This window comes from Tyto alba, unplaced genomic scaffold, assembly GCF_018691265.1.
Source record: "Tyto alba isolate M040663 unplaced genomic scaffold, T.alba_DEE_v4.0 Super-Scaffold_16, whole genome shotgun sequence".
NCBI lineage: Eukaryota > Metazoa > Chordata > Aves > Strigiformes > Tytonidae > Tyto > Tyto alba.
The window spans coordinates 34,053,695-34,080,544 of record NW_024881278.1 but is presented as its reverse complement, the minus strand read 5'-3'; the positions used below and the strand labels follow the sequence as shown (position 1 = coordinate 34,080,544).

General features: G+C 59.8%; 3 protein-coding genes across 7 annotated transcripts; 2 read left to right on the top strand and 1 right to left on the bottom strand.

The window, feature by feature from the left end:
- The first annotated feature begins 232 nt into the window (after positions 1-232).
- CNPY3 (canopy FGF signaling regulator 3) lies at positions 233-5,016 on the top strand. Of its 2 annotated transcripts, XM_042789488.1 has the most exons (8): positions 233-396; positions 480-791; positions 933-974; positions 3,480-3,603; positions 3,769-3,865; positions 4,240-4,362; positions 4,467-4,584; positions 4,679-5,010. In XM_042789488.1, the coding sequence occupies exons 1-8, from the start codon at positions 354-356 to the stop codon at positions 4,888-4,890; spliced, it is 1,071 nt and encodes a 356-aa protein (XP_042645422.1). In that variant the 5' UTR covers positions 233-353; the 3' UTR covers positions 4,891-5,010. The 2 variants fall into 2 exon arrangements, with proteins under 2 accessions (XP_042645422.1, XP_042645420.1); XM_042789486.1 differs by lacking the exons at positions 233-396; positions 480-791; positions 933-974 and adding an exon at positions 1,729-1,972 and having other exon boundaries at positions 4,679-5,016.
- Positions 5,017-5,271: 255 nt separating this feature from the next.
- GNMT (glycine N-methyltransferase) lies at positions 5,272-7,379 on the top strand. Of its 2 annotated transcripts, none has more exons than XM_042789484.1 (6): positions 5,272-5,525; positions 5,614-5,741; positions 5,996-6,109; positions 6,592-6,734; positions 6,852-7,001; positions 7,099-7,379. In XM_042789484.1, the coding sequence occupies exons 1-6, from the start codon at positions 5,320-5,322 to the stop codon at positions 7,300-7,302; spliced, it is 945 nt and encodes a 314-aa protein (XP_042645418.1). In that variant the 5' UTR covers positions 5,272-5,319; the 3' UTR covers positions 7,303-7,379. The 2 variants fall into 2 exon arrangements, with proteins under 2 accessions (XP_042645418.1, XP_042645419.1); XM_042789485.1 differs by having other exon boundaries at positions 5,283-5,525; positions 6,880-7,001.
- A 981-nt stretch (positions 7,380-8,360) lies between these two features.
- Positions 8,361-25,458, bottom strand: PEX6 (peroxisomal biogenesis factor 6). 3 transcript variants are annotated; one of them, XM_042789482.1, is made up of 17 exons: positions 24,545-25,458; positions 24,303-24,463; positions 23,571-23,654; positions 22,085-22,187; positions 21,750-21,886; positions 21,561-21,672; positions 17,277-17,485; positions 16,491-16,686; positions 16,029-16,105; positions 15,787-15,919; positions 13,143-13,348; positions 12,978-13,039; positions 12,422-12,530; positions 11,175-11,291; positions 10,553-10,630; positions 9,246-9,385; positions 8,361-8,946 (listed from the first exon to the last, which is right to left on the bottom strand). In XM_042789482.1, exons 1-17 carry the CDS (start codon positions 25,436-25,438, stop codon positions 8,810-8,812), a joined length of 2,955 nt encoding a protein of 984 aa, XP_042645416.1. In that variant the 5' UTR covers positions 25,439-25,458; the 3' UTR covers positions 8,361-8,809. The 3 variants fall into 3 exon arrangements, 2 of the variants coding, with proteins under 2 accessions (XP_042645416.1, XP_042645417.1); XM_042789483.1 differs by having other exon boundaries at positions 16,491-16,683; XR_006165016.1 differs by lacking the exons at positions 8,361-8,946; positions 9,246-9,385 and adding an exon at positions 12,652-12,869.
- Positions 25,459-26,850: the final 1,392 nt, after the last annotated feature.

Below are 26,850 nucleotides of genomic sequence, written 5' to 3'. Positions count from 1 at the left end.
GGCAGGCGGGAAGCGGTGGGTTTGTCCCCCGTGGGCGAGGCGAGCGGGCGCCGTATTCCCGGCGGTTCCTTCCCGCTCCGGACCAGCCGCAGAACCTCGGCGAAGGAAGGGGCGGGCGGCGGGACCCGGGGGCGCTCCCGCTCCATGGCGCGGCGGCGGCACCGGGAGGGCGGTACCACTGCAGGAGAAGGGGAGGGGGACGACGGGACGCTACCACTGCTGCTTGGGGGGGGGGGCGGGCAGCGCCATTGTCGCGCTGTCACCGCTGCGATGGGACCGAGCCCCCGCCCCAAACCGCCCCACCGCAACCCCAGGTGCTGGGGGGCACAGTTGGGTGCTGAGCCTTCAGCAGCATGGAGGTGCCCTGGGTGCTGCTGGCCGCTGCTCTCCTGCCCTGTGAGTATCCCCCAGGAGGGATAAATTTGGGGTTGGAGGGGGGTGTGTGTGCAAAATGCCCCCTTAACCCCTGTCCCCACCAGCCGGCTGGGCCACCAAGCCCCTGCCCACGCTGGCCCCACCGCTGATCGTGGCGGTGGCCGGGCAACCCCGGCGGCTGGTGGCCTGCGTGGTGAGAGAGCTAGCCCCCGGCTCCGGCCATGCTGTCTGGATCTCCGGCGGGAACGGCAGCGCCTTACAGCCCCTCGCCTACGGGACCTCTCGGGAGGACGGCGGCACCGTTTGCGCCGTCGCCCTCCTCCCCGGTGACCCGCGCGGCAAGGGGGATCTCGCCTGCCATGTGGGACCCAACGCGACGGCCCCAACCCACAGCTCCAGCCCCGTCTGCTTCACGGGTAACGGCCCAGGTGGTGCGGAGATGGAGGGGGCGGGGGGGGGGGAACAAGGTCGTCACCCCCAACGCAAGGAAAAGGGGGTTGCGGCCGGTTGGGCTGCGCACCTGGCCTCCCCTCCAGCTGCTCTCTTCATCCCGCCAGGCGAGGAGGAGGTGACAAAACCATGTCCCAGCAGCGTGGTGGGTGAGTCTCCGCGCCCCTCCATTCTGTAGGGGGGTCCCCACGGCAGCGTGGGGTTGGGGAAGAAGGTGGGGGTGAAGCTCCGTCGCGATGGGGAAGGTGGGTCAGCACCGGGGCCAGCGTGGCGAGGTGGCTCAGGGGCAGGGGAGGGCGGCAAAAAAAGTCCACAGCAGGCCCTTGGGAGGCTGAAGTTTTGGGGATACACTGGAGCGGGGCAGCAGGGTGCCTGCGGCGGGTGTCACCCCCCCCCCCCCCTCCTCCGTCGCAGCGGTGCCAGCCTGCGCCTCGGTGGCCTTGCTGGCAGCCATCCGCCTGGTGCTGCTGAAGGTCGCGCTCTGCGACGCCATCCTCACCTCCCTCCTCCTCGCCCAGAGCTGAGGGTCTCAGCACCCCCAACCCTGAGGGGTAAGTCGTGTGTCCCCCCCTTCTCATTTGGCTTTGGGGGTGCAGGAGGCGCCTGAAATATTCTGGAGGGGGGTGGCGTGGAAGCCCTTCAAGTGCTGGAGGGGGGGGAGAGACAAGATGCTGTTGGGGGGGGGGGGGAAGAGAAGAGAAGCTGCCGTGTTGGGGGTGGCAAGGACCTGGAATTACCCAAGGGGGGGTGTGTGTAGGAATGGACCCCGAATTATCCAGGGGTGGGGAGGAGACCCCGAATTACCGGGGGGTAAAGGGAGGGGACCACGAATTAAAGGGAGGGGAGCGGGGCCACCTGCGCGCCCTCTGACACCCACGTGGGGGGGGGGGGGGGGGGGGGGGAAACGATCCGGGGGCGGGGTTACGTCGGCTGGGCCTTTCTGATTGGCTGGGGTCGGGCGGGCGGACCGCTGGGATTGGTCGGCGCCCGCGCGGTTGCTGTGGTTACCGGCTGCCGGAAGTTGCGGCCCCGGAAGTGGGAGTCATGGCGGCGGCGTTGCTGCCGCTGCTGATGGCGGCGGCGGCGGCGGCGGCGCTGGCGGGAGGCGACGACTCGGACTGGGTGCGGCTGCCCAGCAAATGCGAGGGTGAGCGGGGACGGGGACGGGGACGGGGCTGGGGGGGCCCGCCGGAGCGCCTGGGCCCGGCTGCGGCTCGCCGGGCGAAGCTACCGGGAGTTACGGGTGCGGAGGCTGTGGCCCTGAGGCCTCCTGCCCCCTTTACCCCCCCCTTCCTTCCCCCCCCCTTCCTTTCCCCCCCCTCTCCTTTCCCTCCCCCCTTCCTTTCCCCCCCCCCTTCCTTTTCCCCCCCCCCTTCCTTTTCCCCCCCCCCCTTCCTTTTCCCCCCCCCTTCCTCTCCCCCCCCTCCTTGCTGCTCACACTTCAGCCTCGGTGACGCTTCCTCCCTCGATTCACAAGCACTTCAAAGCTTTGCAGGCAATCCACAGCGGGTCGTGACAGACCTCTGCTGTCCTGCTGCGATGCCCCTCTGCCTTTGCTGCGCAGGGACACACAGAACTTGACAGTAAAAAGAAAGAAATAAAACTCCCGGGCTCTTGGTGAAGCTTTTCCTGCTGGGGAGGTCGCTCTGGAAACACTGATGTCCCAGCTGCGCTGCTGTGGCACCTGTGTAACGTCAGAGAAGCAGCGCAGCGGGGGCCGAGCGTGTGCTGCTCCTCTTCCTGCCTGGATAAACTGGACGAGGGAGACCCGAGGCTGGAGGGGCTGAGGGGACGGAGCCCCCGTCCCGCCTGAGAAGTGGCTGCAGCCAGAGAAAGGAAAGTGCGGGAGTGTCTCAGCGATTCGCCTGCCTGCAGCCCCTCTCTCCACTCACCTCACCGCCTGGGAGAAGATGTGGCAGCTCGTCGCCGGACCCTTTCCCAAAGTGGGGTTTAAAGAAAGGAAACAGGAGCTTGCAGCGCGCGACGGAGCTTTCTCGGACCCCGCTTTTGGGGGAGGAAGGGCCACGCCACGCCTGGCTTCCATCCCTCCGCATTCCCACTTGGAAACACCCCCCCTCCCCAAGATGTTTCTTCTGCCCTCTGTTTCTATAGCTCTGTCAGACTCTTTGTTACAGAAGCAATAAAGCTTTTGGTTCACTTTCTCAGTTTTCTAAGAGGAAACACGTGCTGTGTTATGGGTGCCGCGCTCTCTGATGCTAGAGCTGGCAGCCCCTCGGGTCGGGGACACGGTCTACCCGCCAGCGTTTTTGCTGGTCGCTCCCCAGGACCCTGGGCAGGGGGGAACTGGGAACTGTTACTGGGAGGGATGCGCTGGTGTGGCGGGGAGGAGCCATCAGCCCACAGCACAAAAAGACCGGGAGGAGGGGGAACGGCTCGTGGTGTGGGAGTGGAACTGTCCGCCTGGAAACCTGCCGGCGGAACGGGTGGCCTCTGCCTGCCCCGTTGAGCCATTCCTTTTTGTTGTTTGTTTTTTCGTTTTGAATGGGCAAGGTGTGTTTTCTGCTCGCAGCAGCTCTCGCCTGCCTGGTGCTTCTCACTGCTGCTCGCCCATCGGAGCGGCGGAGCCCCCCACCCCTGAGTCCCCCACCCCTGAGCCCCCCACCCCTAACCCCCCCGCGCTTTCCTTCCTGCAGTGTGCAAGTACGTGGCGGTGGAGCTGAAATCCGCTTTTGAAGAGACAGGCAAGACCAAGGAGGTGATCGACACCAAGTACGGCTTCCTGGACGGGAAGGGCTCCGCTGTCAAGTACACGCAGTCGTAAGTGAGCGCGGGACGGGCTCCGGGAGCCCGGCCTCCGCCGCTCCTCTAAGAAAATTAAAGCGTGCTGGGGAAGGGGGAGCTGCAGGGGCCTCCCCCGCCGCGCTGCGCCCTCCAAGGCTGGGGGGCCGCGCCGATCCCGAGCCCTCCCTCCTCTCCGTGCAGGGACATCCGCTTAATCGAGGTGACAGAAAACATCTGCAAGCGGCTCTTGGATTACAACCTGCACAAGGAGAGGAGCGGCAGTAACAGATTCGCGAAGGTGAGGGCTTGGCCTCCCCTCCCCCAAAAAAGTCCCTCGCCCGCCCTTGCCCTGCCAGGGAGCCCAGCTGGGGTTTGTTCTTCCCACCCCCTGCACCCACCCCGAGTCAGGTGTGGGGTGCTGTCCTTGGCAGGGTGGGCAGCCCCTCGCCTGCACGGGGAGAGCAAAGGGCTGTGCTGCCTGGCCCTGGTTTGGGGAGCGGGTCTGCAGAGCGGGGGGCAAATCCTTCCTGGTAACGCTGGTGCCCGTTGCAGGAGAGAGGGGAGGGGGACGCCCTGATTTTGGCAGGGTCACGTGGCTGGCGACGGGAGGGGAGAGTTGGGAGGTGCGTGGCTTCACCCAGCAGCGCTGCTCCCCCCCCCCTCTGCTCCCAGGGCATGTCAGAGACGTTCGAGACGCTGCACAACCTGGTGCACAAGGGCGTCAAGGTGGTGATGGACATCCCCTACGAGCTGTGGAACGAGACCTCGGCAGAGGTGGCTGACCTCAAAAAGCAGGTACCGGGCTGGAGCACGGCGGCGGGGAGAGGAGGAGGAGGAGGGAGGGGAGGATGTTTCCCAGCAGCACGGGGCTGGAGCTCGGCTCTCCTCGCCCGCCCCAGTGCGACGTGCTGGTGGAGGAGTACGAAGACGTGATCGAGGACTGGTACCGGCACCACCAGACGGAGGATCTCTCCCAGTTTCTCTGCGCGGAGCACGTGCTCAAAGGGAAGGACACGAGTAAGTCCCGGCTGGCGCTTGGCCGGGGCGGGGGGAGCCCCGCTGCTCCCTCGGGGTCCCCCCCTCTTTGCCTCTCTCGTCCGTCCCCCCCCAGGCTGCCTGGCGGAGAAGTGGAGCGGCAAGAAGGGCGACTTGGCAAGTGCCGGGGGGAAACCGAGCAAGAGAAAGAGCGGGAAGAAGAAGAAGAAGGAGGAGGAGGAGGAGGAGGAGGGAGCCGGCAGGCTGCTGCCCGCGGGGGAGCCGCTGGAGGAGAGCGGGGTGCAGGAGGAGGCTCCGCTCCCCCGCAGCCCCGCCGATGAGCTGTAGGCGCCCGGGACCGAAGGGACTTGTGCTGGGGCGGGGGCGGCCCGGGGCGCCTGGCCCCAGCCCGGGCGGTCACCGGGCCGGGACCCCCCGCCCGACGCTGTAAATAAAGAGACGTTTGTCCCCGGAGCCGCCGGCGCTGCTTCCCCCCCCCCCCCCCCCCGGGGCGGACACCGGGACCGGGAGAAAGGGCGGGGCGGGCTGGGATTGGCGGAGGCGGCGGGGCGGGGGCGTGAGTGGCAGGGAGGGCAGGGGGCGTGGCGGGGGGGACGGGGGGGCGTGGCGAGGGTTGGTGGGGCGGGGAAGACGGGGATTGGCGGGTCCGCGAGGGGCGGGGGCGGCTGCCGGCAGCGGCGATTGGCGGGGCGGGGCCGAGGGGGCGGGGCGCGGCGGGTCCCGGAGCGGCGGCGGGGCCGGGGCCGGGGCGGCGGGATGGTGGACAGCGTGTACCGGACACGGTCGCTGGGGGTGGCGGCGGAGGGGCTGCCGGACCAGTACGCAGACGGGCGGGCGGCCCGAGTATGGCAGCTCTACATCGGGGACACGCGAAGCCGCACAGCCGAGTACCGCAGCTGGCTCCTGGCGCTGCTCCGCCAGCACCGCTGCCGCTCCGTCCTCGACGTGGCCTGCGGCACCGGGTGAGGCTCCGCGCACCCCTCTGCCCCCCCCCCCCCCCCCCCCCCGGTCCCGGGACCCCCCGGCCCCACTGACAGCCCCGCTCCCCAGGGTGGACTCCATCATGCTGCTGGAGGAAGGCTTCCAGGTGACCAGCGTCGACGCCAGCGACAAGATGCTCAAGTACGCGCTGAAGGAGCGCTGGGAGCGGCGCAAGGAGGAGCCCTTCGACCGATGGGGTGCGGGGATGGCGTGAGGACACCCCCCACCCCTTCCCCCCCCCCCCCCCCCCAAAAACCACCACCCCACACCGCTCCCTGACCCCCCCCCCGACAGCGCTGCGGGGACGGGCAAGGGATTTGCCCTGAGCCTGGCTGCTGGATCCGGCACCTGCAGGGGCTTGGGGGGGGGGGGGAGGCTGGTGTGGCTTTGCATCCCGGGGAGACTTGGGTAAGTGGGGTGTCCCCTCACTTCCCCCTCCCCTGCGCTGCAGTCATCGAGGAGGCCAACTGGCTGACGCTGGAGAAGGACCTGGAGAAGCCAGGGGACGGGTTCGACGCCGTCATCTGCCTGGGCAACTCCTTCGCGCACCTGCCTGACTTCAAAGGTGGGAGCGAGGAGGAGGAGGAGGAGGAGGAGGGGTGTGGGGGTGCGTCTGGGGTACCTATGGGGGCACGCACAGTGTCTCCCGGCGGGCTGAGACCTCACGCGCTGAGTTCTCACACACCACGGAGCATCCCGTGGCGGCGGAGGAGCTGCGCGCCGCTACGGCCCATCGCTAGCGAGGCTGGGGATGCACCCAGGCTTGTGCCACGAGCGGGGTGGTGGGGGGGTTTTTTTTGTTGTTTTTTTTTTTCTCTTTTCCTCCACCCCGACACTGCCCCGGTGAGGCTGAGAACGTGCCTGAGCTCATACCATGGGTGGGGCTGTGGGTTTGCCGAGGTTTGCCTGGGGAAGTGGGGGGGGGGGGGTGTGGGGGAAAGATGGTTGGGGGCAGCTCGGTGTGTGTACGGGCGAGCTGAAGCCTCCTAGGCTGCGCCACGGGGGGGTGGCAGCCGGTTCCTGGGGCCACCCTGGTTGTCTCCCCAGGGGACCAGAGCGACCACAAGCTGGCCCTGAGGAACATTGCCAGCATGGTGCGGCCCGGGGGCGTCCTGGTCATCGACCACCGCAACTACGATCACATCCTGGCCACCGGCTGCGCCCCGCCGGGCAAGAACATCTACTACAAGGTGAGTGGCTGGCAGCCCCTGCCCTCTCTCCTCCGCCCCAGCCCCCCCCCCCCCCCCAAGCCAAGCAGGGAGCAGAGCTGTGCCCAGGCTGGGGGCCACCGCATCCCCCCCCCCCAGGCCACAGCCGGCTCCCTGCGGTCCCCAGAGCGATCTGACCAAGGACATCACCACCTCGGTGCTGCTGGTCAACAACAAGGCGCACATGGTGACCCTGGACTACACCGTGCAGGTCCCCCCGACCGAGGCGGGGGCTGCCCCGGAGCTGAGGTGAGAGGGGCCGCGGGGGGGGGGGGGGGGGGGAGAGGCAGGGGGTTGGTTGTGCCCTGCTTCCTCCCCCCCCAACCCCATCGTCGCCTCCTTGCAGCAAGTTTCGGCTCTCGTACTACCCGCACCGCCTGGAGGCCTTCACCGCCCTGCTGAAAGGCGCCTTCCAGGGGAAGTGCCAGCACAGCGTCCTGGGGGACTTCCAGCCCTACACGCTGGGGCAGGCCCACGTCCCCTGCTACTTCATCCACGTGGTGAAGAAGACAGCCTGAGGGGGCCGGGGAGGAAGGACTGTGGGGGCTGAGAGCCGCAAGTAGCTCTGGGGACATCACTGAGCCCCCCCCCCCCCCCCTTCCCCTTAATTAAGATCACTCGTGAAAGCTACCAGAGCCCGTGGTCCGTGTATGCGCGTGTGGGCAAGGGATGGGGCAGGGAGGACGGTGACGGCCACCTCGGGACGCCCAGCCTGGAGTGGGGGGAACATGGGGTGGGCGCAGGCACAGCCTCACCCCCCCACACACACGCCCCCAGTTCAGGTACCAGTCAGGCCACTGGGGCACGGGGGTCCCCTTGACGCCGAGGGAAGGGTGGGCTGGCTGCCCCCCTCCTCCCCCGCCCCCCCCCCCCCCTCACCTTTTCTTAACACCCCTCAGCCCCATCCAGGGGTGCTCGCAGCCCACTGGGGGTCACAAGGTGGGGGGGGAAGACACCCCAGCGAGTGCTTTTGCTGCGGCCGCAGCTCTCACCTCACCCTCCCCGGGGAAAAGGGGGGGGTGGAGGGGGGGGGTGGAGGCCAGATCCAGCAGCACGTTGCGGTCAGGGGCAGCTCTGCCCGAACACGCTCAGGTGCTGGAGCCAGAGCAACGGGGCTGGAGGCGTAGGGGCAGCTGGGGCTTCCTGCACCCAACCCCGGCAGCGGCTGCAGAACCAGCCCCCCAAGGAGGTGCTCGGGGGGGGGATGGAAACCAGTCCTCGACAGCCACGCTTGGCTCAGGACCACAACCTCCGGCAGCCTGGGCGCAGGCAGCGGCGCTGGGGCACGCAGCCGGCTGCTCCAGCCAAGCGTGGAGTATTCCTCACCCTGCCACGAGGTTTTCCTGGGAGCTGCTGGGGATTTTCCTTTGCTGCCCCCTCGCCCCCAGCGCCTCCGGGAAGAGCTGGGCTCCCTCCGCTCTGGCTCACGGCTGAGCGAACCGCCCCCCCTTCCCTCAGGGCTCCAGCCATTCTGGCAGCCTTTGCTGAGCAAAGGTGGCCCCAGCCTGGTTCGTGGGTGTACACACACACACACACCCCAACACGGGCAGGACCTTCCCGAGCCCACAGGCACCAGCAGCAAGCCAAGACCCGAGGCCAGGCAATACCTAGTGCCAAAAGCCCCTATTTATTCAGCGGGACCATGTCGAGCCCGGGTCAGCTGCCAGCACCCCTCAGCGGGGGCTGACACCCCAACCAGCAACACCTCCAGCCCCGCTCTTGCTGCCAAACCGCGTGCTGTTTGGTGGCTGTCACCCACGGAGCCACTCTCACATTGCCCCCACCCCCGGGACTCGGCTTCCTCCCCACGGGGGTCACCCGGCAGCCGCAGAGTGCTCCCCGAAATGCGAGGGGCCGTTGCAGAACCCAACACCAGCCTGGCTGAGCAGGGCAGTGCTCCCAGCAAGAAAATGCACGGCCGCTTCTTCCACGCGAGCTCGATAGAAAGGGGCCCAGGGACATCTGAGAGGAGCTGGCAGGTGCCTGGTCGTCCTTGTTTTCTCAGACCCCTTACCACGCCGTCCCCATCGCCCCTCCAGTCCCAGCTCTGCTGAGCATTAGCGGGCAGCAAGCTTCTGCTGGATGAGCCTGTACCTGAGCAGCTCCTGCTCGGAGACGGATGGCTGCAAGCTCGCAGCAGCCTGCAGGAAATCTTCCATTGTCAGGATCAGAGCAGAGCTCTCGGTATCCAGCCCTGCGTGAGAGAGAGGAGGGGAGAAGGCTGAGCGCCAAGCGCAGGGAGGGCTGGCAAGATCCAACAGCCCCCTCTCCAGCTGCCAGAGCCTGGAATCCAAAGCCTGTGTCTCTCTCCTCCCCCCTGGGGCCAAGTGCTAGAGGTGACATCTGCAGAAACTGCGTGCCTGCCAGTGACCGGTCCCCCAAGCCACCGAGGCTCTTCTCACACAGCCCAGTGACCAGGAGCGGTGACTTCCCGCTCTGCCCCTCTGCTAGGCTGCCCCGAGGTGTGGGACGGGCAGGGGCTGGGGGTCCTACCTTCCTCAATCCATTCCACCTTGCGTTTGACAGCGCACAGCATGGCGTCTGAGCACAGGGCATAGATGTCTGCTCCTGTCAGGCGAGCCGGGCATTTTTCCAGGACGGCGGTGAGATTCACGCAAGGATCCAGTTGAAAACTGCCAAGAGAGAAAACTGCAGGTGTAAAAGCCACAGGGAAAAAAAAAAAAAAAGAGACCAGGAGAGATGTGGCAACCAGCGTGACTGGGCAGGAGGTGTCAGAGGCCCCATGTTTAGCTGCTTCCAGACTGTGCTCTGCACGCTCCGAAAAACAATCAAAGGGGCTGGTTTGTTTTTTTCAACGCGGTTGAAACATCCATGCAGCAAGGTCCTCTCCTGCTAAGCAGGATCAAAGGCAACTTCGAGTTCTCACTCTGAGAACTTAAATGCTCCACATGCCTGGGAACAGCCTACAGCCAGGGCTGGATAAGAACATGTTTAATTACAGACAGCACAAACCACTGTAACGCCAAACCGTCCCACCAGAGCCACGCTGCAGACAGTGAGCCTCCTTCAGCGTGAACAGCATGGCACCGGAGGGCACGGCTGCCAAGCCACGTGGTGTGAAGACTCACAGCCAGCCCATGCCCTCGCCTCTCCTGCTAGCTTATCATCAAAGGCAGCAGTGATCACACCTATCCAGGACAGAAAGTCCCTGCAGAGGCAGATTCACGGCGGCTCAGCCAGCTGCGGTGGGTGATACCTCCGCACCTGAACGGCAGGGCTTGCTTTTCTCCCTCCAGAGGTGCTCCCAGGAGCTCAGAGCAGCTGGGGAAGCAGCCAAGCCCCGCTGCTCCGTGATCCCACACAACCGGTGTCCGGAAAAGACAGAGCACAGGCTGAACAGTCCTCAGCATCACAGGAGGAGAGGCAGCGAGACAAGCAGAGCCGCCTTCACCCTTGGAGCTGCGATCGACGGGGAACCTGCTCAGGGAACACTTGCAGGAAGCAAAGGGGAGCTTCCTGCCCTGCTCCTGTCATGAGGATTTGGCTGAGCTCCTCAAGAAGAGCACGTGGGCACAGTGACCGGAGAACTCTACCAACCCCTCCACTTGGACAGCCAGCTGAGCAGCTTCCATCCTGTAGGAAAACCAGCCCCGGTTCTGCTTCTGGAATTTGCCCTGTCCTCTTCTCCCCCTACCCGCTGGCTGTGGGTCAGTGACTCGGGTGCCCCCCCAGGGCTCAGACGTGAGGCCAAGCTGGAGCACTCTACGTATCGACCCCGGGAAGGCTGCGGCCCGTTGGAGGGTGGTAAAGGGCTGCTGCAAGAGCACAGGGTCACTCACTTTCTGGTGACGGCGCTCAGCACCTGCAGCTGCGACTCCCGGTCTTCGTTTATGCCCACATAGACCAGCTTGTCAAACCTGTCAGCAGAGAGAAGAGACAGTCAAGACCGGGCCAAGACCAACCTGCCGCTGGTGCTCAGCCCTCTGCACCAGAAACAGAAGGCTGGCCCTGGGGAAGCTGCTCTTGCTGCCAAGCTCGTGGACGATACAAAGCTTGGGGGGGCGGGGTGGGGGGAAGCAGTCAATGTGCCGGAGGGCAGGGCTGCTCCTCAGAGGGACCGGGGCAAAGCTGGAGAAAGGGGCTGACAGAAGCCACCTGAGGTCCAGCAGATGCAAAGTCCTGCCCCGGGATGGGCAAGCTGCAGGCGTGAGGACAGGCTGGGGAGGGGGCAGCTCTGCAGAACAGGCCCCAGGGGGGACCAGTTCCTCCCGCCAGTTCGGTGCCCCAGCAGGTCCCTTACAGCCATAAGCACCGGCCTCCTCTTGGCTTCCCCTCCCCTCCACAGACCAGGGCCGGGGGGTTTTAGGAAGAGTCTCTGTGGAGGGACACACGGCAGCTCATCGCCGCCCAAGGAGCGCCGCAGAACGACGCTGGAGTGAGACAGGATAGGACGGGACATACCTGCCCGGCCGGAGCAGAGCTGGGTCCAGGAGGTCAGGCCTGTTCGTAGCTCCAATGACAAACACCTCTCTGGTGGAATGAAGGCCGTCAAGCTCAGCTAGGAGCTGTGAGACAACTCTGTAGGGAGCAAGACAGGATGCTCACGAGTAGACCTTGGCAAGCCACCCACTGGCACCCTCAGCCACCAAATGAAAAGAGGAGTGAGCGAGGCCACGGGCAGGTCCGTGTCTTGGACCAGCTCATATTTCACGTCCCTGGAAAGCCCTGACTCAGCCATCCAGACTTCCCTGTTTAAGCACAGCTCATTGTGGGGCTCATTGTGCTTGGCTGAAGAGTCCTTCAGGTCTGTGCTTGGCTCTGACCACTTCCAGCGTGGCCACACACGCTTATACTTGCTATCAGACTCTGGCAACACAGGCAGTGGCTCAGGTTCCTCACTCAGATGTGCTGGCTGGTCCCAAATCTCCCTGCTACGTGGCAGTGCCCAGCAAGTCCAGCTGCAAAACTGCCCTGTCAGTCCATGTCGGGGACGCTCTGGCAGGGCAGTGATGCTGCCAACCCATCCTCAGGGCAGAGAATGGCACAGGTCTGGCAGCACAGTACTTCGGTGCTGCCCAGGAGAACCAGACAGGGATATCTTCACCTGGTTCTGGGATCAGCTGAGGCAACTGCTGGACACCACCCCCAGCCCCTTCCAGAGCTGCTGGCTTGCGTGTGTGAAGATGGATGCCAGGGCCACATGGTGTCACTGGAAAACTCAGCAGAACCCCTCACGGATGGGGAGGAAGATTGGATGGGGACTATCAGCTCAGCAGAGAGGCCTGGGGAAAAATAACCCTGTTTCTGGGTATCTCCAAGCTGTACGTATTTTGCTTCTACCAGAGGCAGCTGAAAGGCTTCCCACCGCAGGGAAAGGGCAGCTAATAGGGGGAGAGCACAGCGGCGGTGTGAAGGATGACCTTGGAGAGGCCAAAGGGAGCAGTTGGCAGCCACAGAAGCAGCTGGAGGAGACTCTGTCTTAACCAAATGTTTGCACTACAAGCTTGGGCAATCAGGAATCTGTGGCAATGCAAACAGCGGTACTAATGTCCAGAGAGAGGAGACGGGCCATGCAGAGGAGCTGGAGGGAGCAGAGAGGGAAAAAGTAAAGAGAGGTGGAATGGCCTCTGCCTCGCAGGGTAATCCTGTGCATCCCCCCAGCTGAGGCGGGTACGCGGCTCTCCTGAGGACGCAGGATGCTCACTCACCTGTCCATGACACCCCCCGAATCTCCACTCCGCCCACGACTAGGGGCCAGGGAATCCAGTTCGTCGAAGAAGATGATGCAGGGAGCAGCTGCCCTGGCTCTGGCAAACACTGGGAGGAGACAGCACAAAAGGTGAGAAAGACCTTGGAGGAGCGGTCAACAGCACCGAGACCTGCTCCATCACCAGCAGGGAAGGAACCGTGGGTGGAAACCAGCCGCCCGCTGCCTCACCACCACCAGCTGCTCCTGCCCGAGGGGCTCAGTAGGAGCAGGGACAGGCAGCACCCAGCACGATGGGCCCCCAGGCTCGGCTGTGTCTCTGAGGGGCTGCTGCCCCACCAGAAACACCAGGGGCAAGAGCAACAGGAGCAGAGAGAGCAGGAGGAGAAGCTGCAGCAAGACAGGGAAGAGACCAGGGGTAGGAGACGGGTTCGTGCCGCGGCTGGCAGCTGTGGGTGGGAAGTTGGGAAGAGCGGTTTAAGCGCTACCCTCCTTCCCTCCAGCACCACAGAAAAGCCCCACCTTCCCACGTGCAGGGGCAGGATGCACCTCCTCACCATTACGCACGTTCTCCTCGCTTTGCCCAACGTACATGTTGATGAGCTCTGGCCCTTTCACGCTGTGGGGCAGGGAGAAGAGGGAGCCAGTGGGAGGATGCCCATCCACTGCCAGGAGAAAGTCAGTCCCATGGCATGACCCCCCCCCTGCCCCCCTCTCTTCACCTCAGGAACGTCATGGTGCATGTGGTTGCCACAGCTTTTGCCAGCAAGGTCTTCCCTGTCCCCGGAGGCCCGTACAACAGCAGACCAGAGCGGCACAGACCCAGTGACAGCAGCTCTGGGTGCTCCAGGGGCAACTGGATAGTGTCCAGGATCTCCTTCTTCACCTCCTGGAGCCCACCAATATCCTGCCAGGAGACAGAGGGGATCTGCCAAGAGAGGGAGAGTCCCTGTCAGCGCTTTTTCCTGAGCTCCGAGCGTGCCTGGGCAGCTCTTGCTCCCATGGGGGTACAAGTCATCAGCCCCTTGTGCTGCCAGCTGTGTCTGGCTATGGCAGCAAGTCAGCCCCACGCTGCACTGCCCAGCCATCCCGGCTGTGGGATCCCCCTGCACCCACATTTCTGCCTTCCTGAGCTTTGCAAGGGGGAAAAACAAACTGCCCGTGTCCCCGGGCAAGCTGCGCTCACGGCGTGCTGCCTCGTCTCCAATCCTCCATTGCACCTCCCATCACCCGTCAGCAAAAATATCCTGGGGAAAGTATCTGCCAGGGTTGCCTCCAGGTTCGGGGGGAGCGAGCCCTGCTGCAGACAGCCCTTGGGACACAAGGGAAGGCAAAAGTAAGAAAAGAAAAAAATAAAACCACGACACCAGAGCTACTTGTGTTCAGAGCACCTTGTCCCCCAGGGTGGTGAGACTGTGCAAGGGCAACAGAGCAACAAAACCTGGGCTGCTAGGACCTCTGTCGTGTGAAGGAGGATGTGAGCAACAAACAGCCATCCTGGAGGACAACGTACAGAAAACTAGCTGCTTTTGAGAGGGAGGATGCAAAAACAAAGTCCGTGGATGCTTACAAGAAATAGACAGGGATGGGGTCAACCGCAAACTCGCAAGGGATCATTGCAACGAGAGGAGAGACAGAAAAGTTGAGAGGGCTGAGCCATGCCACTTTTGCTGGTTTATGCTGAGCTAAACAATCTTGGAGGAGGATGCTGCTCAGCTCACAGCTTTAGAAATGGCAGGAATGCCAGCGTCTGCATGATAGATCCCTGAGAGTCAGAGCAGCTCTCCTGGGAATGCGCAGAGAAAGCAAAGCCCCAAATCGCTTCCCCCCAGCTGCTGGCTGGGTGGGGAACAGGTGCCAGCACAAACGAGGAGTTTAAAAATAGGCGAGAACAAAATTCTTTCCCCCTCAGCCAGTTTGGCTCTCCTTCCTTGCTACTTGAGATGATGTTATCTCGCTATTTCTCCAGCTGTCCAGCAGGTCCACCAGGAAAATCAGGTCAGACAAGATAAGGATTTCCAGAAAAAAAAAAAAAAAAAAAAAAATCTTTTCAAGCAAAAGTTCACAGGCCCTCCTTCTTCAGTGCTGATGAATGGAAGAGCTGCCCTCTCCCTGCACTCCTGCTTACACTGCCTCACTAGAAAAACCTCTACAGACATTAGTACAGGAGATGGAAAACTGCAGTAAGGTTGTTCTCAGGGGAGAACACTGTAAGTCTAGGACATGTTGCAGACACTGCTAGCAACCAGAGGTTTGAAATTAGTTCTCTCTAGGAGGCTCAGGCTGTAACTGCAAACAAATCTGTGACTAACGAGAAAATGCAAGCAGGAAATTAGAAGTTATGTATGTTGAGAGTATCCAGGTCTGCTAACGGGCTTTCTGAACCGCAGCCAACTACTAAGAAATTGATAAAGGATTGTAAAATACAAACAAAAGCAGCTCCCATTCACACAGCTCGCTGATGGGCATGCTCTGTGGTTATTACTTTTACAGCGAACTTGGCAAACGCCTCAAAGCAGAGCTCATTTCAGCCTCTAGTAAATTTATGAACGAATTAAGTCCCGGAGTAGCTCCTGGCTGATGACACCAGCAAGGTGTCATCCTGCTAGGGCAGGACTGCAAGTGGGTAGTTGGGGAAGGTGCCAGAGTAACTGCTCCAAGGCCAACATTTCCTGTCCTGTGCTGAGCTGTCATTCGCACTCGAGGGCACGGAGAAGAGGTTCTGATCACTTTGCTTGGCCCTCACACCACACAACCCAGCAAGAACAGTCACCACAAATGCTGTTTCCATGGGTGCTGAGCTGCCAGAGGCAGATCACACCCCTCCTGAGAAGCGGACTCTGCTGGTTTTCTTCTGACACCCCACGTCCCCTTTCCCTGAGGAACCCCCAAGCTCTGCAAACTGCCTGGCTGTCAGAAAAGCCCGTGCCAGCTCAAGCAGCGTCCAAGGCCAGGGATCAAGCATAAGGGCTTCTCACACGTGGGGGGAAACTCCCTTACCAGCTTGTGCCCCAGCCTCTCTGTTCCCACATGCCAGGTGGCTGGGGAGACCTCAGCAAAGCAGCCAGCCCGCAGTTGCCTCTGCCTCTCGAAAGGCTGAGTTACACAGCCGGCACCCCTACGGCACTAGCCAGTCGAGCAGTCTGCAGTTCAGAGCTGCAAGAGCTTCCCTGACAAAATTCAAAGCCAAGAGGATGAAAAGCACTAGTGGGGGAAAGCCCACAGAGGGACTGAGGGAATACGTGGAAGGACAGAGCAGGATTCGACGTGCCAGCGCGCAGCCTCGTCTGGTGAGGTCTGTCAGGGGTGTTTTGAGCCATGCAGCTCTGGAGAACCAGCCCCCCTTCCTCGGGCCCAGCCTCCTACCTTCGGGGCTCCCACGGCCTGCGAATGGGCATCATGCAGCTGGTCCAGCGCAACGCTAAAATCCTCCTCGAGCACTGGGAAGCCAGCAGTGCAAAAATCTCTCTCCACGTCCTCGCTCAGTCCGCCTGGAAAACTGGCGAGGAAAAAGAAGGGAAGGACTCGGGCTCTGCCCCACTCCTGGCACCGTCAGGCTGGCCCCAGCCCCTGCCTTCCCCTGCCTCCTGCCCTGCTGCCCGTGCTACCTCAAGGCCTGGATGCGGGTACAAGCAGCCCGGCTGCTGTGGGACAACAAGGCACAGAAATCGCCCAGCACAAAACCCTGTGAATGCAGAAACAAACGGCATCAGTTCAGCCTCTGACCTATATCTGCAGCTAGGCCAGAAATGGTATACGGGAAAAAATTCTTAGCAGAGCTGTTTGAGCTTCTGTGCCCTGGTTAAAAGCTGTTTTTTTGGGTTTGTTTTTTTTTTTTTTTCTGTTGGCTCTCTAGCCCAGCGGAGCATCAGCCAACACCTCTGCAAAAGGTGTGCAGTCCTCAGGCCCTGGAAATCTGCAGCTGAGGCTGCTGTCTGAGAACCAGGGTTAACCACTGAAGAAGTGGACTGGGCTGTAGGGATTGCTCCCTTTCTCCATGGCCAGGGTTTGGAGGTTGGGCCAGTGCTCCCGGCCGGTCCCTCTCCACATGCTGCTCCGGTTTCACTCACTGCAGTCCTGCGGGCCAGCTTGGATAGGCTCACTTCTTTGCCCAGAGGCAGACTGGCAGTCAGCATGCTCAGCATTGACTTCCTCTGCTCTTCTGAAAGGGCTTCGATTTTCACCTCGTGGAGGAAAGCCGTCTGCACATCTGCAGGAATATCCTGGGGCTTGCAGGTTGTACCGATCACCAGGACAGGGTGGCTGCTGAAAAAAAAAAAAAGAGGGGCAGCATGTGGTCTCAGCATCCTGAAAGGTTCCCTCTTACCATGCCATCACATACGCCAAGTTGCTCTCCAATTAGCCTTTCCTCTGAGAAACGCGCACGTATGGGCCAAGGCGTCTCGCAACCGCTCTCCTCTGGCTTGTTCCTGACCTGCTCTGTGAGCTCTGTCTCCAAGTCAAAGCCCTTTAAGCAGCATCTTATTTCTTCACTTGTTGTCTCCCCCCCAGCACCCTGGTACTTGTCATCAGCCCCAAGATCCTCCCAAGGTCCAGCTCCCTTCCAGGGTCCCTGCAACCCTTGGCATGTCTCACAGCAAACATGCTGGGCTCGCTCAGCTGAGCCACTCAGAAACCAGCTTCAGACAACGGGAGCTTCCCGACTCCCCCTCCCACTCAGCGGGACGAACTAGGGCCCTCTGAAGTACACAAAGCAAGTCTGGGAAAGACTCCACCTGATTAAAACAGGGCACGTTAGCAATCTGTCACCTTGATGTAACAGCGACTGCTGCCCTAGGGATGGCAGAAGCAGACAGTCACCTCAGAAGCCAACAGCAAACATGCAAGGTCCCTACCTCGGCGCTGGGTCTCTGTCCAGGAGCAGCTGTCTCAGAGTGGCGATGACCCTGGCATCCTCTCCCAGCCTGTCCCGGTCTCTGCCAAGAACCTCAATGTCTTTCAGCAGGAGCACACACGGACGATACTGCTGGGCCTGGGTGAAAGCCATCTGCACTTTCTCCTCTGTGGCTCCACTGGTGTCACTGCACAAACTAACGCAATCGACCTGTGAGACAGACCACACAACACCACGGTCGGCGGCAGTTGCAAGAGGGACAGCTGGGGGACCCGGGACGACGTTCACTTCCACAGGCAATTCACAGCTGAAAGGAGATCGAAGTGGGTGCTTCCCAGAGACACATTCGGGACCTATTAAAAACTGACGCATTCAGGACACTCTGGCATGGAGAAACGCCTGTTTCTTGCTTCTCGGTGGGAGGTGAGGGGGGCAGGAGGGTCTAGTCTGAAAAAGGCGAGGCCAAGGGACTGGAAAAGTCGATAGAGTGGATGCCACAGCTCAGCAACCCGAGCTGGATGGGATGGGAGAACCGTGGAAAAGGCCAAGACAGGGAGAACAGGGTGTCTCGGAGGAACAGTTCAAAGGGCAGAGCAGGAGGCTCAGGAAACTGTTCAACCCAGTGCTGCACAGGCTCAAAGTGCAAGAGGAAGGTAGAAGGTAACGGGGGTGGGGGGGCCAGAAAGTTAGAGGTGGCTAGAGGCCCAGACACTGTTTACAAAGCAAACACTTGATGAAGTCATCCAAAAGGGAGAGGTGACCGCTGAGCCTTGAACAGCGGTTTGAACGCTGCTGGAAACAGGCAGTGCTGCCTCCTGGTGCTGCGAGGTCACGCTGGGAGAGCCAAACCCTCTCTGGGATTCCCGGGGCCTCCTGCCTGGAAAGGGTAGCTTGGAGAAGGGAGAACGCCTCGAGAGCTGACATAAAGGGTAAAGATGGGGGTGCAGAGCAGAGGAGCTCCTGGGCGCCGTGTACTATAGAGAAAAACAGGAGTTAGGGTTGTGGCAGGCACAGCCGAATAACAGCAGTATCTGTGTGCAAGTACAGAAGGCCAGAAAGGACAAAAAAAACCTGCTGATTGTCAAGTGGTGGAGGTTACAGTGTGGAGGAATTAGTGTCCTGGTAGGAGAGCAGGCAGAACAGTCAGAGGAAGGGAAGGTAGAAGGGTAGCATAAGCATTGCAGGAAATGAGAAAAGAAGGGGAGAACGTAAAAGCTGTGGTAGAAGAGTAAGATGGACAGCAGATACCTCTGTCTTCACTAGCATTAGTCTTTAAAAACAGCACACAAGGCCAAAACCAGAGCCTTGCACATCACACGGGAACCTGAGGCCACCTGCCAGGACACAGCCTACGCATGGATCTGAAGGTACTGTGGAGTCTCCGCAATCTTGCACTGGATCCCAAGAGCTATAACAGGCCTGCAGAAGAGTAAGAGCTCAGCGCCACTAAGGATCGTGTCCAGAAGTTGAGCTGCACAGCAGCTGGCCAAGGCTGCAGCTACACTGACCCACTGTTATGACTTTACTTGGGTAGAAAAGAACAGTTAAAGAGAGTAATGTCAACCGAACAGGATCCAGCTTCTAAGTAGAAGAAAAAAACCCAAACATCCAAAACGCTGAGCTTGTTTTCTGAGAGTTTACTCAAAAAATATCCACAAGAAAGGAGAAAGCCTATGTTTTCCTCCCACAAAAAGGAGCCTTCCAGCTCTCTTCTTTCCATCTTTCTTCTTCTTTCAAGTCCTTTCAGAACTTCAGAGACTCCTGGAAAAGTCACCATGTGACTTCCAATCCCCACACTTTTGCAAACATAACCCTACAGATTCAAGGAGAGCAGAGAACTTGTGGGACACACCCAGACTGCCAGTGAACAAAAGGAGGGTGCAGAAGGAAAACGGTATTTTCAACAAATCAGTGAAGACTGCCTTGGTGCCCAGAACCTCCAGTGCTGGACAGAGACAGAGGCTAGACCTCATTTTGGCCACGAAGCTTACCCAGGACAGCCGCAGCTGTGAGAACACAGAAATGGCTGTACTGGTTCAGATCAAGAGTCCATTTAGCCCGCTATTTTGTCTTCAAGCACAACCACACGTGGCTGCTGAAGAAAGAGTAAGATCAGGGTAAGCACATATAACCCCTCCGCCTCGCTACTCTTCCAGGTACCTACCATTCCCACCGAAAGGGATCTTCCCACTCAGATGGGGCTTCATGACAGTAGAATTCTCCTCCAATACAAAGAACCAGCTCCTTCAGCTTGCCTGTTCCCACTACCCTCACCTGTCAGCCCCAGACCTCATGCTAGCACAGAGAAAACCAAACACTTTCTGCTCTCTGCTGACCGCTCAAGATCTTGTAAACCTCTACCACACTCTCCCCAAGTTCTCTATTTTTTGAGCCGAAGAGCCTGCTCAGCTGCTCCCCACACAGAAACTGCTCTAGACCCCTGATCTTCCCCAGTGTCCTCCTCTGAATTTTTCCAGTTCAGCTTCATGCTTTTGCGATGGGGAGATCGGAACTGCGCACGCTATTCAAGCTGCGCCAAGACACGGACCTGCACAGCAGCAGCACCTACTCTCGAGTTTGCTTCCTAAGATATGATCTGCCTTTTGACATACATGGAGAACAGAGCCCAAGTTTTCATGGAGCCACTGACATAAAATCAAATTATTGATACAGACGGGTGACAGTCAGCTTGAAATTTATAATTTTCCACGTAAAACAAACTACAGTGAATTTTACCTGCCGTTTCACTGCTCAGTCAGTTGGTCTCACTTAAAGCTCTCCTCTGGTCCAAGGAGAGTCTGTCTCCCTTGTTTCTTACCTTAAATAACTTAGCTATCAACAAACGATCACATCACCGCTCACACCTTTCCCAGGTCATCTCCGAGTTCCCAGTGCAGAGGCCCGCAGAGCTCTGCTGCTGACTGTGAAGACTCACCAACTACTCCCACCCCGTTCCCAACCCTCAACCAGCACTCCATCCATGCCAGGACCTTCACACACATCCCACTGCCACTCAGTTTCCCCAACGAGCCTTTCCAAAATCCAAGTAGCCTGTGTTGGTCAAGTTACCTTCCCCAGACGCTTGGCGACACCTTCCAGTGACTCTCTGAAGGTTTACAGGACAGGACTTCCCATTGCAAGAGCTACGTGGACCCTTCAGGAGTTGGGAAGTCATCCCAGAGCATGCTAACTCTGTCCTTCACTCTGACCTGCTGCAGGTTTGTTCCTCCTGAAGAAGGCCTCTCGTCCTCAGCAACTGCCCTTTCCCTGCTCTTCATCTGTCTTGTCTTCCCTTCACTTTTCTGAAGCCCGTCCCAACACGATCCACGCAGCGGCCTCGTGTTGTGACGCCGTGTCCCTCATTCACCTCCGCAGCGGACGGAACGCTTCCTTATCTTGGCTGATGCTTTCTTTCTAAAGAAACCTCATTTCGGTGATGTTCCTCTTTCAAAAGCCAAGCACCGCTGCAGAAGATCTGGGGACTTTTTTTGCTTTTGTCGGGGGGTGAATGCAAACACGGTTACAGAGCAGCCCTTCTACAGGCCGCGAGATTTTGAACCAGATCTGGCACACGTGCTGTTAGCAAACCAAGGGCTGCATTTCTCTTCTAGGCTTCCCACCCAGCTAGAGAAGATCCCAGCGTCATCTCTGCCTTGCTTTCCAACATGCCTTTTGCCCAATCTACGCGGGGACAATCGAAAACACGCAATGCCACTGCAATTCCTGCCCTCAACACCTCTCCAATTTCTCTCAGTGTATTTTAGTTACCTCTGAGGCACACTGTCAACTCAAAGCGCTGTAAAACGATAGGAAGTTAGTCTGCTGAAACATAGCTCTGTATTGCAGTATCCGTGAAGCACATCAGACTGACAGTAATGACAAGAGTCAAGAAAGAAAGGTGCAAAGGCACCCCTGGGCCAAGAGATCTCTACATCACCGATTCCGGGGCATTGGAGGGTACACGCCAAAGGGAACTGGAAGCTCTCTTCCTGAGCATCTGTTACTGGCTGGTCTCAGACACGGGCCAGGGGGCTAGATGGACCTTTAGGCTGATCCAAATGGTTGCTCTGCAGTTCTGCCCACCAGCAGTCAACCTGTTCCAGAGCAAGCTGCTATGCTCAGCGTGCTCGGACCCCTTTGGTCTGCCTGTGCACACGGGAGCAGCGTCTGGGGAGGCTGATGTCACAGCTGCAGCAAGGGTGTTGGTATGGCCAGCTTCAAGGACATTCCCATAACTCTCAGTATGTTGTAAATCCACCAATCAACTGACCACGGGAGGAATTACCTTGAAGAGGTGGAGGTTGAGGCGGCTACACACAGCTCTGACAGCCATCAGTTTCCCACTGCCGCTTGGCCCTGAGAGGAGAACGCTGCCGGCCCCGCTCAGCGCACTTGCCCTGCAACACACAGGCAGTTCTCCCAGTGACCAGGGTCTCACCTCTCCCGGGGCTTGCTAGAAGGAATTCTAACTCACCGACTGTCCAGGTGAGGCCGAAGAGCATCACAGAGCTGCTTCACAACATCAGAAAGTCCAGCAGGAGACAAACTGCTCCAGAACTCGTGGCTGTTATAGGCTGGGGCGGATGGGACAGCACTGTTTGTTGTACCTACCTGTGAGGAAGGGAAAAGGGCACCCTGTGGAACACCACCTGAGAAAAGACAGGTACCAAGCAAGTGACAAAGCCTGTCCTGAAATGCCATTTTTCAGTGGCAGGAGACACAAGTCTCCACAGGCACCTTCGCCATCCGTAATGCAACCTCAGCCTCAGATCTCCTGTAAACTCTCCCTGCCCTCCGCTGACATCTTACCAGATAGAGAGAGGTGTTCTGGGTGTCCACCAGGTAACCCTCGGACTGCTCGCCTTCCACCGTGCCTAAAATCTTCCTCACTTTGAAATAAAGCTCCGGCCACCTAAGGGAAAAAAACAAGCGGTTTAAACTTCTGAGACAAGATCTCAAAGGCAAGAACAATACAGTTGTTTGCAAGAAGGCAGCTGAAAGGCACAGGTAAGCAGAGATGCTCTTGCCCTCTCCCAGGACCCACGTGGATCCTTGAAGGACCCCGCTGTGCTCTCTGGCCAGACAGACCACCGGGACTGTCAACAGTTACAGCTTCTGCTGGTGGCTTCAGTCCACAAGTCCGAGCGTGCTGACCTTATTTCATCTAAGAGCTCAGGACAGTCTCTTTACTGCCATGGCTTCCTTCACTACAACTCCGCAGAGATTCACCTGCACCGTATAAAATCTTACAGTGCAGAGTCCTCTCGGCTGCAGACTAGGATCACCCAAATACCACGAGAGCCTTACAAGTATCCTGCCCTGGACACCTCACAGGAAAAACGGTTCTTTCTACACTGATATCCCACTGGACAGATTAAGGAATCTGCAGAGGTTTCCTCCAGGATTTTCTCCGCCCTCTGAATAACTGTACCACTTGCACACCGATACAGTTCCGAGCTCTTCAGGTCCCATGAAATCTGCTGTCTTCTCTGGCTTGCCACATGGCTAATGCATAATGGAAACTTCACAAAGGGAAGATTTGCGCCTGCTATGGCCCTGCCTCCCTCTGAGAAACAGCCTAGAAAACACTCGGTGTCGCAGTTCTAGAAAACTGACATTTTGAAATACATAGCAGAGCTGAGCGGCGTTACAGCGTGGTGCTGGTATGTCCTGCATGAACAATTCAAGGCAATTCTTCAGATCCCACGTCTCAGCTACCTGTGGTGGTTCCCTCAGTGACACAGTTGAAGGGTTTATATTAACACCAGCCAGATCCCAGCGCAAGCACCCCATCTCTGATACAGAGGTGACTTTCCCTCATTCAGCACGGAACGGTTTCAAAGCCATATGAGGAAAACCAAGAAAGGCAGAATTCGTGGCCAAGCAGATTATTATTCTAACACCTTATGACCTGTAAGGGCTCATATTGACACGTTGCTGTCTGTCACAGGCTGACAAACCCAATTTCCACTCTGCTTTGTTTATGTGGCACTGGCTGTCCTCAGGCCACCCCTTCCTCATCTTCGTTCTTTTTCCCAATCAGTTTCTCTCTTTTCCCTTTCTTCCCTCTATAAGTATCTGGGTGAGCTAAGGGAGGCCTCCCTCTTAGCTGCAGCCCTCCATAATCCAAGAAAACCATTTCCCCTTTTCTCCCTAAAATAAGAGGCAGATAAACTCTAAACTCCAGGGGCAGACCAGAATGGAATAAACTGTCTTGTTCCAAGAGAGTCAACGGTGAAAAAGTATCTCTTCTTTTGCAGCACGCATGTAACAGAGCCAGCTTGTTGCCACCTACCTTAAGAATTTGTCTGCATTTGCTTCTAAAAAGTCGGCATATCCAAATGTTGGCACACATAAGATATCTCCCTCCTGGACAAGCCTGCAAAGACAAGCAGGGAGTTTCACCAGTGAACGAGAGTAAATCCTTCTGGTTGTGTGCCATCCCTGCCCCATATCACACGCGCTTTTACAGAAAATAATGTAGCTATTCATACCAACTCCTTCCTTTCCTGTAAATAAAACTTTAAATAGCCACTTAAAGATTTAGCATGCACTGGATATAAGTAGGAGCATCCAGGCTACTGGATGGAACCTTCTGGGAATGGCATAGAAGATGAATGCTATTAAAGAGCATCTCTTCCAGACAAAATAGCCTTCTTATTCCCGGGACAGCTGAGCGTAATTCCAACAGACAGCCTCAACAGCCAACTGAAAGAGGCTGAGGGGCAGGTGTCCTATGAGCAAATGGCAACACATCCACCTTCCCAACCACCCGATGCCATTTGAAGCTGAAGGCCGGGGTTACGAAGACGCGCCAGCGCGGAAGGCTGCGGGCAGCACTGAGGAGCCCTCAGCACGGGCTGGTGGATCACGAGGAAGGAGACTTGAAGATGACTTCCCAAGGACAGGGCGGCGAGGACGTTCTAAAACCGCTCGTGAAGGCACCCACCGCGCGCATCACATCGGGGTGCTGCCAGTGCAAAGGGCGGCGTGCCCCTCCGCGAACGGGAACGACGCGGAGGCTCACCGGGGCGTCTCGAAGTGCCGGTTGAGGATGCAGTCGTAGCCTCCCCGGGGGCTGTAGGTTGGCGAGGAGACCATCTCCAGGCGCAGCTCCTTGGCGAAGGGCGGCACGGCCAGCACGGACCGGCTGCCCTTCCCATCCGCGGAGCCGGTTCTTTCGTACCTCTGGGGAAACGGGGCGCACCGTCAGACCCCCCCCACACCCCCTGCATCCCACCCAGAGGGGGGGGGGGGTGCCCTGCTCACCCTCAGGCAGAGTTGCGCGGCGGCGGCGGGGTCGCAGCCCAAGTTGAAGGCCAAGGCGGGGGTCAGCACCGCGGCCCCGTCGTGGGGGGACCGGCGGGCGGCCCGCGGGTATTCCCAGGGCGGGGGGCGGGCCAGCAAAGCCGCCAAATGCTGGCGGGCCGCCCCTTCCGCCCCCACCCGCACCCACTCCCCTTGGAAAAGCCCCAGCGCTAGCAAACCCCGCCGGCTCACCCACACCTCCGCCCCGCCGCCCCCCCCCGCCGCGCCGCTCCCGGGGGCCGCCCGCAACCGCGTCCCGCCCCCTCCGCCGCCTCTCCCGGTGGTAGCGGCGAAGCGGGAGACGAGGGGCGGGGCGGCGGGGCGCCGGCAGGGGGCGCCAGCGGCGGGCGGCGGGGGCGGAGCCAGCGCGGTGCGCGTGCCGTTGCCCAGCAACCCCTGGAGCGCCGGCCGGGCCTCCAGCACCACCGGCCCCGGCCCAGGCCCCGGTAACGCTTCTCCCCGCCGCACCAACACCGCCCCTCCCGCCGGCTTCCCGCCGCGCCCCGCCGCTCCCAACAGCACCCAGCCCAGCGCCGGCGGGCGGCGAACCGGCCACACGGCCACCCGCCGGCCTGCCGACAGCCCCAAGCGCCGCAGCGTCGCGCCCCGCAGAAACAGCTCGGCGCCCCGCCGCCCCCCACCACCACCACCACCCCCCGCCTCGGCCTCCAGCGCCACGGCGCTCAGCAGCACCGCCTGCGCCCCGCCGCGCCCCGCCGGCCTCACCGCCAGCACCAAGCCGCCGCCCCGCCCGCGCAGCGCCGCGCACAGCCCCGGCGGGGCCAGCAGCAGCGCGGTAACCGGCGCCAGCTCCGCCGGCGGCGCGTCCAGCGGCCTCAACACCGCCACCGCCATAGAGCCGGGACCACAGATACCTGCGCGGCTAGAGAGGCGCCGCGACGCGCAGGCGCAGCAGCCCCCCGCCCAGGACAGCGAGGTGGCGGCGCAGAGCGGCCACTGCCGCGCCTCCCCCGCGGTCCGCCGAGGCGGCGGTGAGCCGAGGAGCGAGCGACAAAAACAAAACAAAACCAAACCCTTTGTGGGATTCTTTAATTCCAGGTCCAGACACCCCTGCGGGTCACCCCACGGGCGAGCGGGGGTCTGTGGGGCTGAGGGAAGGAGTGAGGCTTCGGGTTGCATCACTGTGGCCCCGCCGCCCAGCTCCGCACGGGGGAGCGCAGCCTCCGATCCCATAAAAACCCAGATGTGCCAAAATAATCTAATTTTATTCCCTTTTCCCATTCCCGGGCCTTTCTTCCATGGTTGGTTTAGCAGATCTCTTAAGTCCTGAGGCCTGAACCAAAGCTGACCTTTAGATGAATCACAATATTCTACTAATTGTAGGGAGTATCAGCCACGTGTATAATGTACCACTAGTACCTCTTAGTATATTTATCTATAGAAGCTCTGTTGCAATTTCATTATATAACAACAGCCGATCAACTCATCTATCTTTATTTAGAGGCATGAGGTGAGGCCAGACACCAGACCCTGTTGTGAAATAGGTGGGTTTGGCCCCTTTTTGCAGCGTCGTCAGACATCAGACCCTGTTGAGAAATACGTGGTTAAAGCCCAAACAGATACACATGCCCCACCTTGGGTTCCTCCTTAAGCCCTGGCCAGGATTTTGGGTGAAACCCAACAGGGAAGGGACACCAGACATTTCCACACTCAAAGTTTGAAACCAGCTTATCCAACGCTGTAAAAGCCGGACCCTTTTGCAGCGGCTTTGGAGACCTCACCTGCGAGCGGACGCACGGCGTAGGACCTCCTAGTTGCCAGGAGAGGTTCTCCCAAATCCTCACTGGCTGCTGGGTCTCACATTGGCAACCCCGCTGCAGCAGCGGAGATGTGCACGCGTGGAAGCCATTGCCTTAAATCAGGGTGTCGTCATCTGAGCTCAGAGGGCAACCGGGCACCACGCAGCTGCTCACTCCTCCCTTCCCCCCCAGTGATGAGAAGGCGAAAAATAAGCCAGGCTGCCGGGCTTGGGATTTGAGATAGGACAGGGAGGGGCAAATCACCCATTATGGTCATGGGCAAAAGGCAGGCTCGTTAGGGGAAGAAAAAAAGGACATAGATTTATTACAGACACTAACAACACGTAACAGAGTAGGACAGTGAGAAGCATTGCCACATCTTGAGAACACCTTCCCCCCACCCCTCCCTTCTTCCCGGGCTCAGCTCTGCTCCCCATATCTCTACCTCCTCCCCCAGGGGCGCAGGGGCAGGGAATGGGGGGTGCAGGCAGTGCTGCCACTTTCTTC

Excerpts from the sequence above, each read along its gene's own strand:
- CNPY3 (XM_042789488.1), top strand. The coding sequence starts at position 354 with ATGGAGGTGCCCTGGGTGCTGCTGGCCGCTGCTCTCCTGCCCT. Across the intron at positions 792-932 it reads CAGCCCCGTCTGCTTCACGG|GCGAGGAGGAGGTGACAAAA; the intron begins GTAACGGCCCAG and ends TCATCCCGCCAG. Across the intron at positions 3,866-4,239 it reads GCAGTAACAGATTCGCGAAG|GGCATGTCAGAGACGTTCGA; the intron begins GTGAGGGCTTGG and ends CTCTGCTCCCAG.
- GNMT (XM_042789484.1), top strand. The coding sequence starts at position 5,320 with ATGGTGGACAGCGTGTACCGGACACGGTCGCTGGGGGTGGCGGCGGAG. Across the intron at positions 5,526-5,613 it reads GACGTGGCCTGCGGCACCGG|GGTGGACTCCATCATGCTGC; the intron begins GTGAGGCTCCGC and ends CCCGCTCCCCAG. Across the intron at positions 6,735-6,851 it reads GCAAGAACATCTACTACAAG|GCCACAGCCGGCTCCCTGCG; the intron begins GTGAGTGGCTGG and ends CCCCCCCCCCAG.
- PEX6 (XM_042789482.1), bottom strand. The coding sequence starts at position 25,438 with ATGGCGGTGGCGGTGTTGAGGCCGCTGGACGCGCCGCCGGCGGAGCTG. Across the intron at positions 17,486-21,560 it reads TCAACCTCCACCTCTTCAAG|GTCGATTGCGTTAGTTTGTG; the intron begins GTAATTCCTCCC and ends TCTGTCTCACAG. Across the intron at positions 11,292-12,421 it reads TCGGGGGGTGTCATGGACAG|AGTTGTCTCACAGCTCCTAG; the intron begins GTGAGTGAGCAT and ends TGCTCCCTACAG.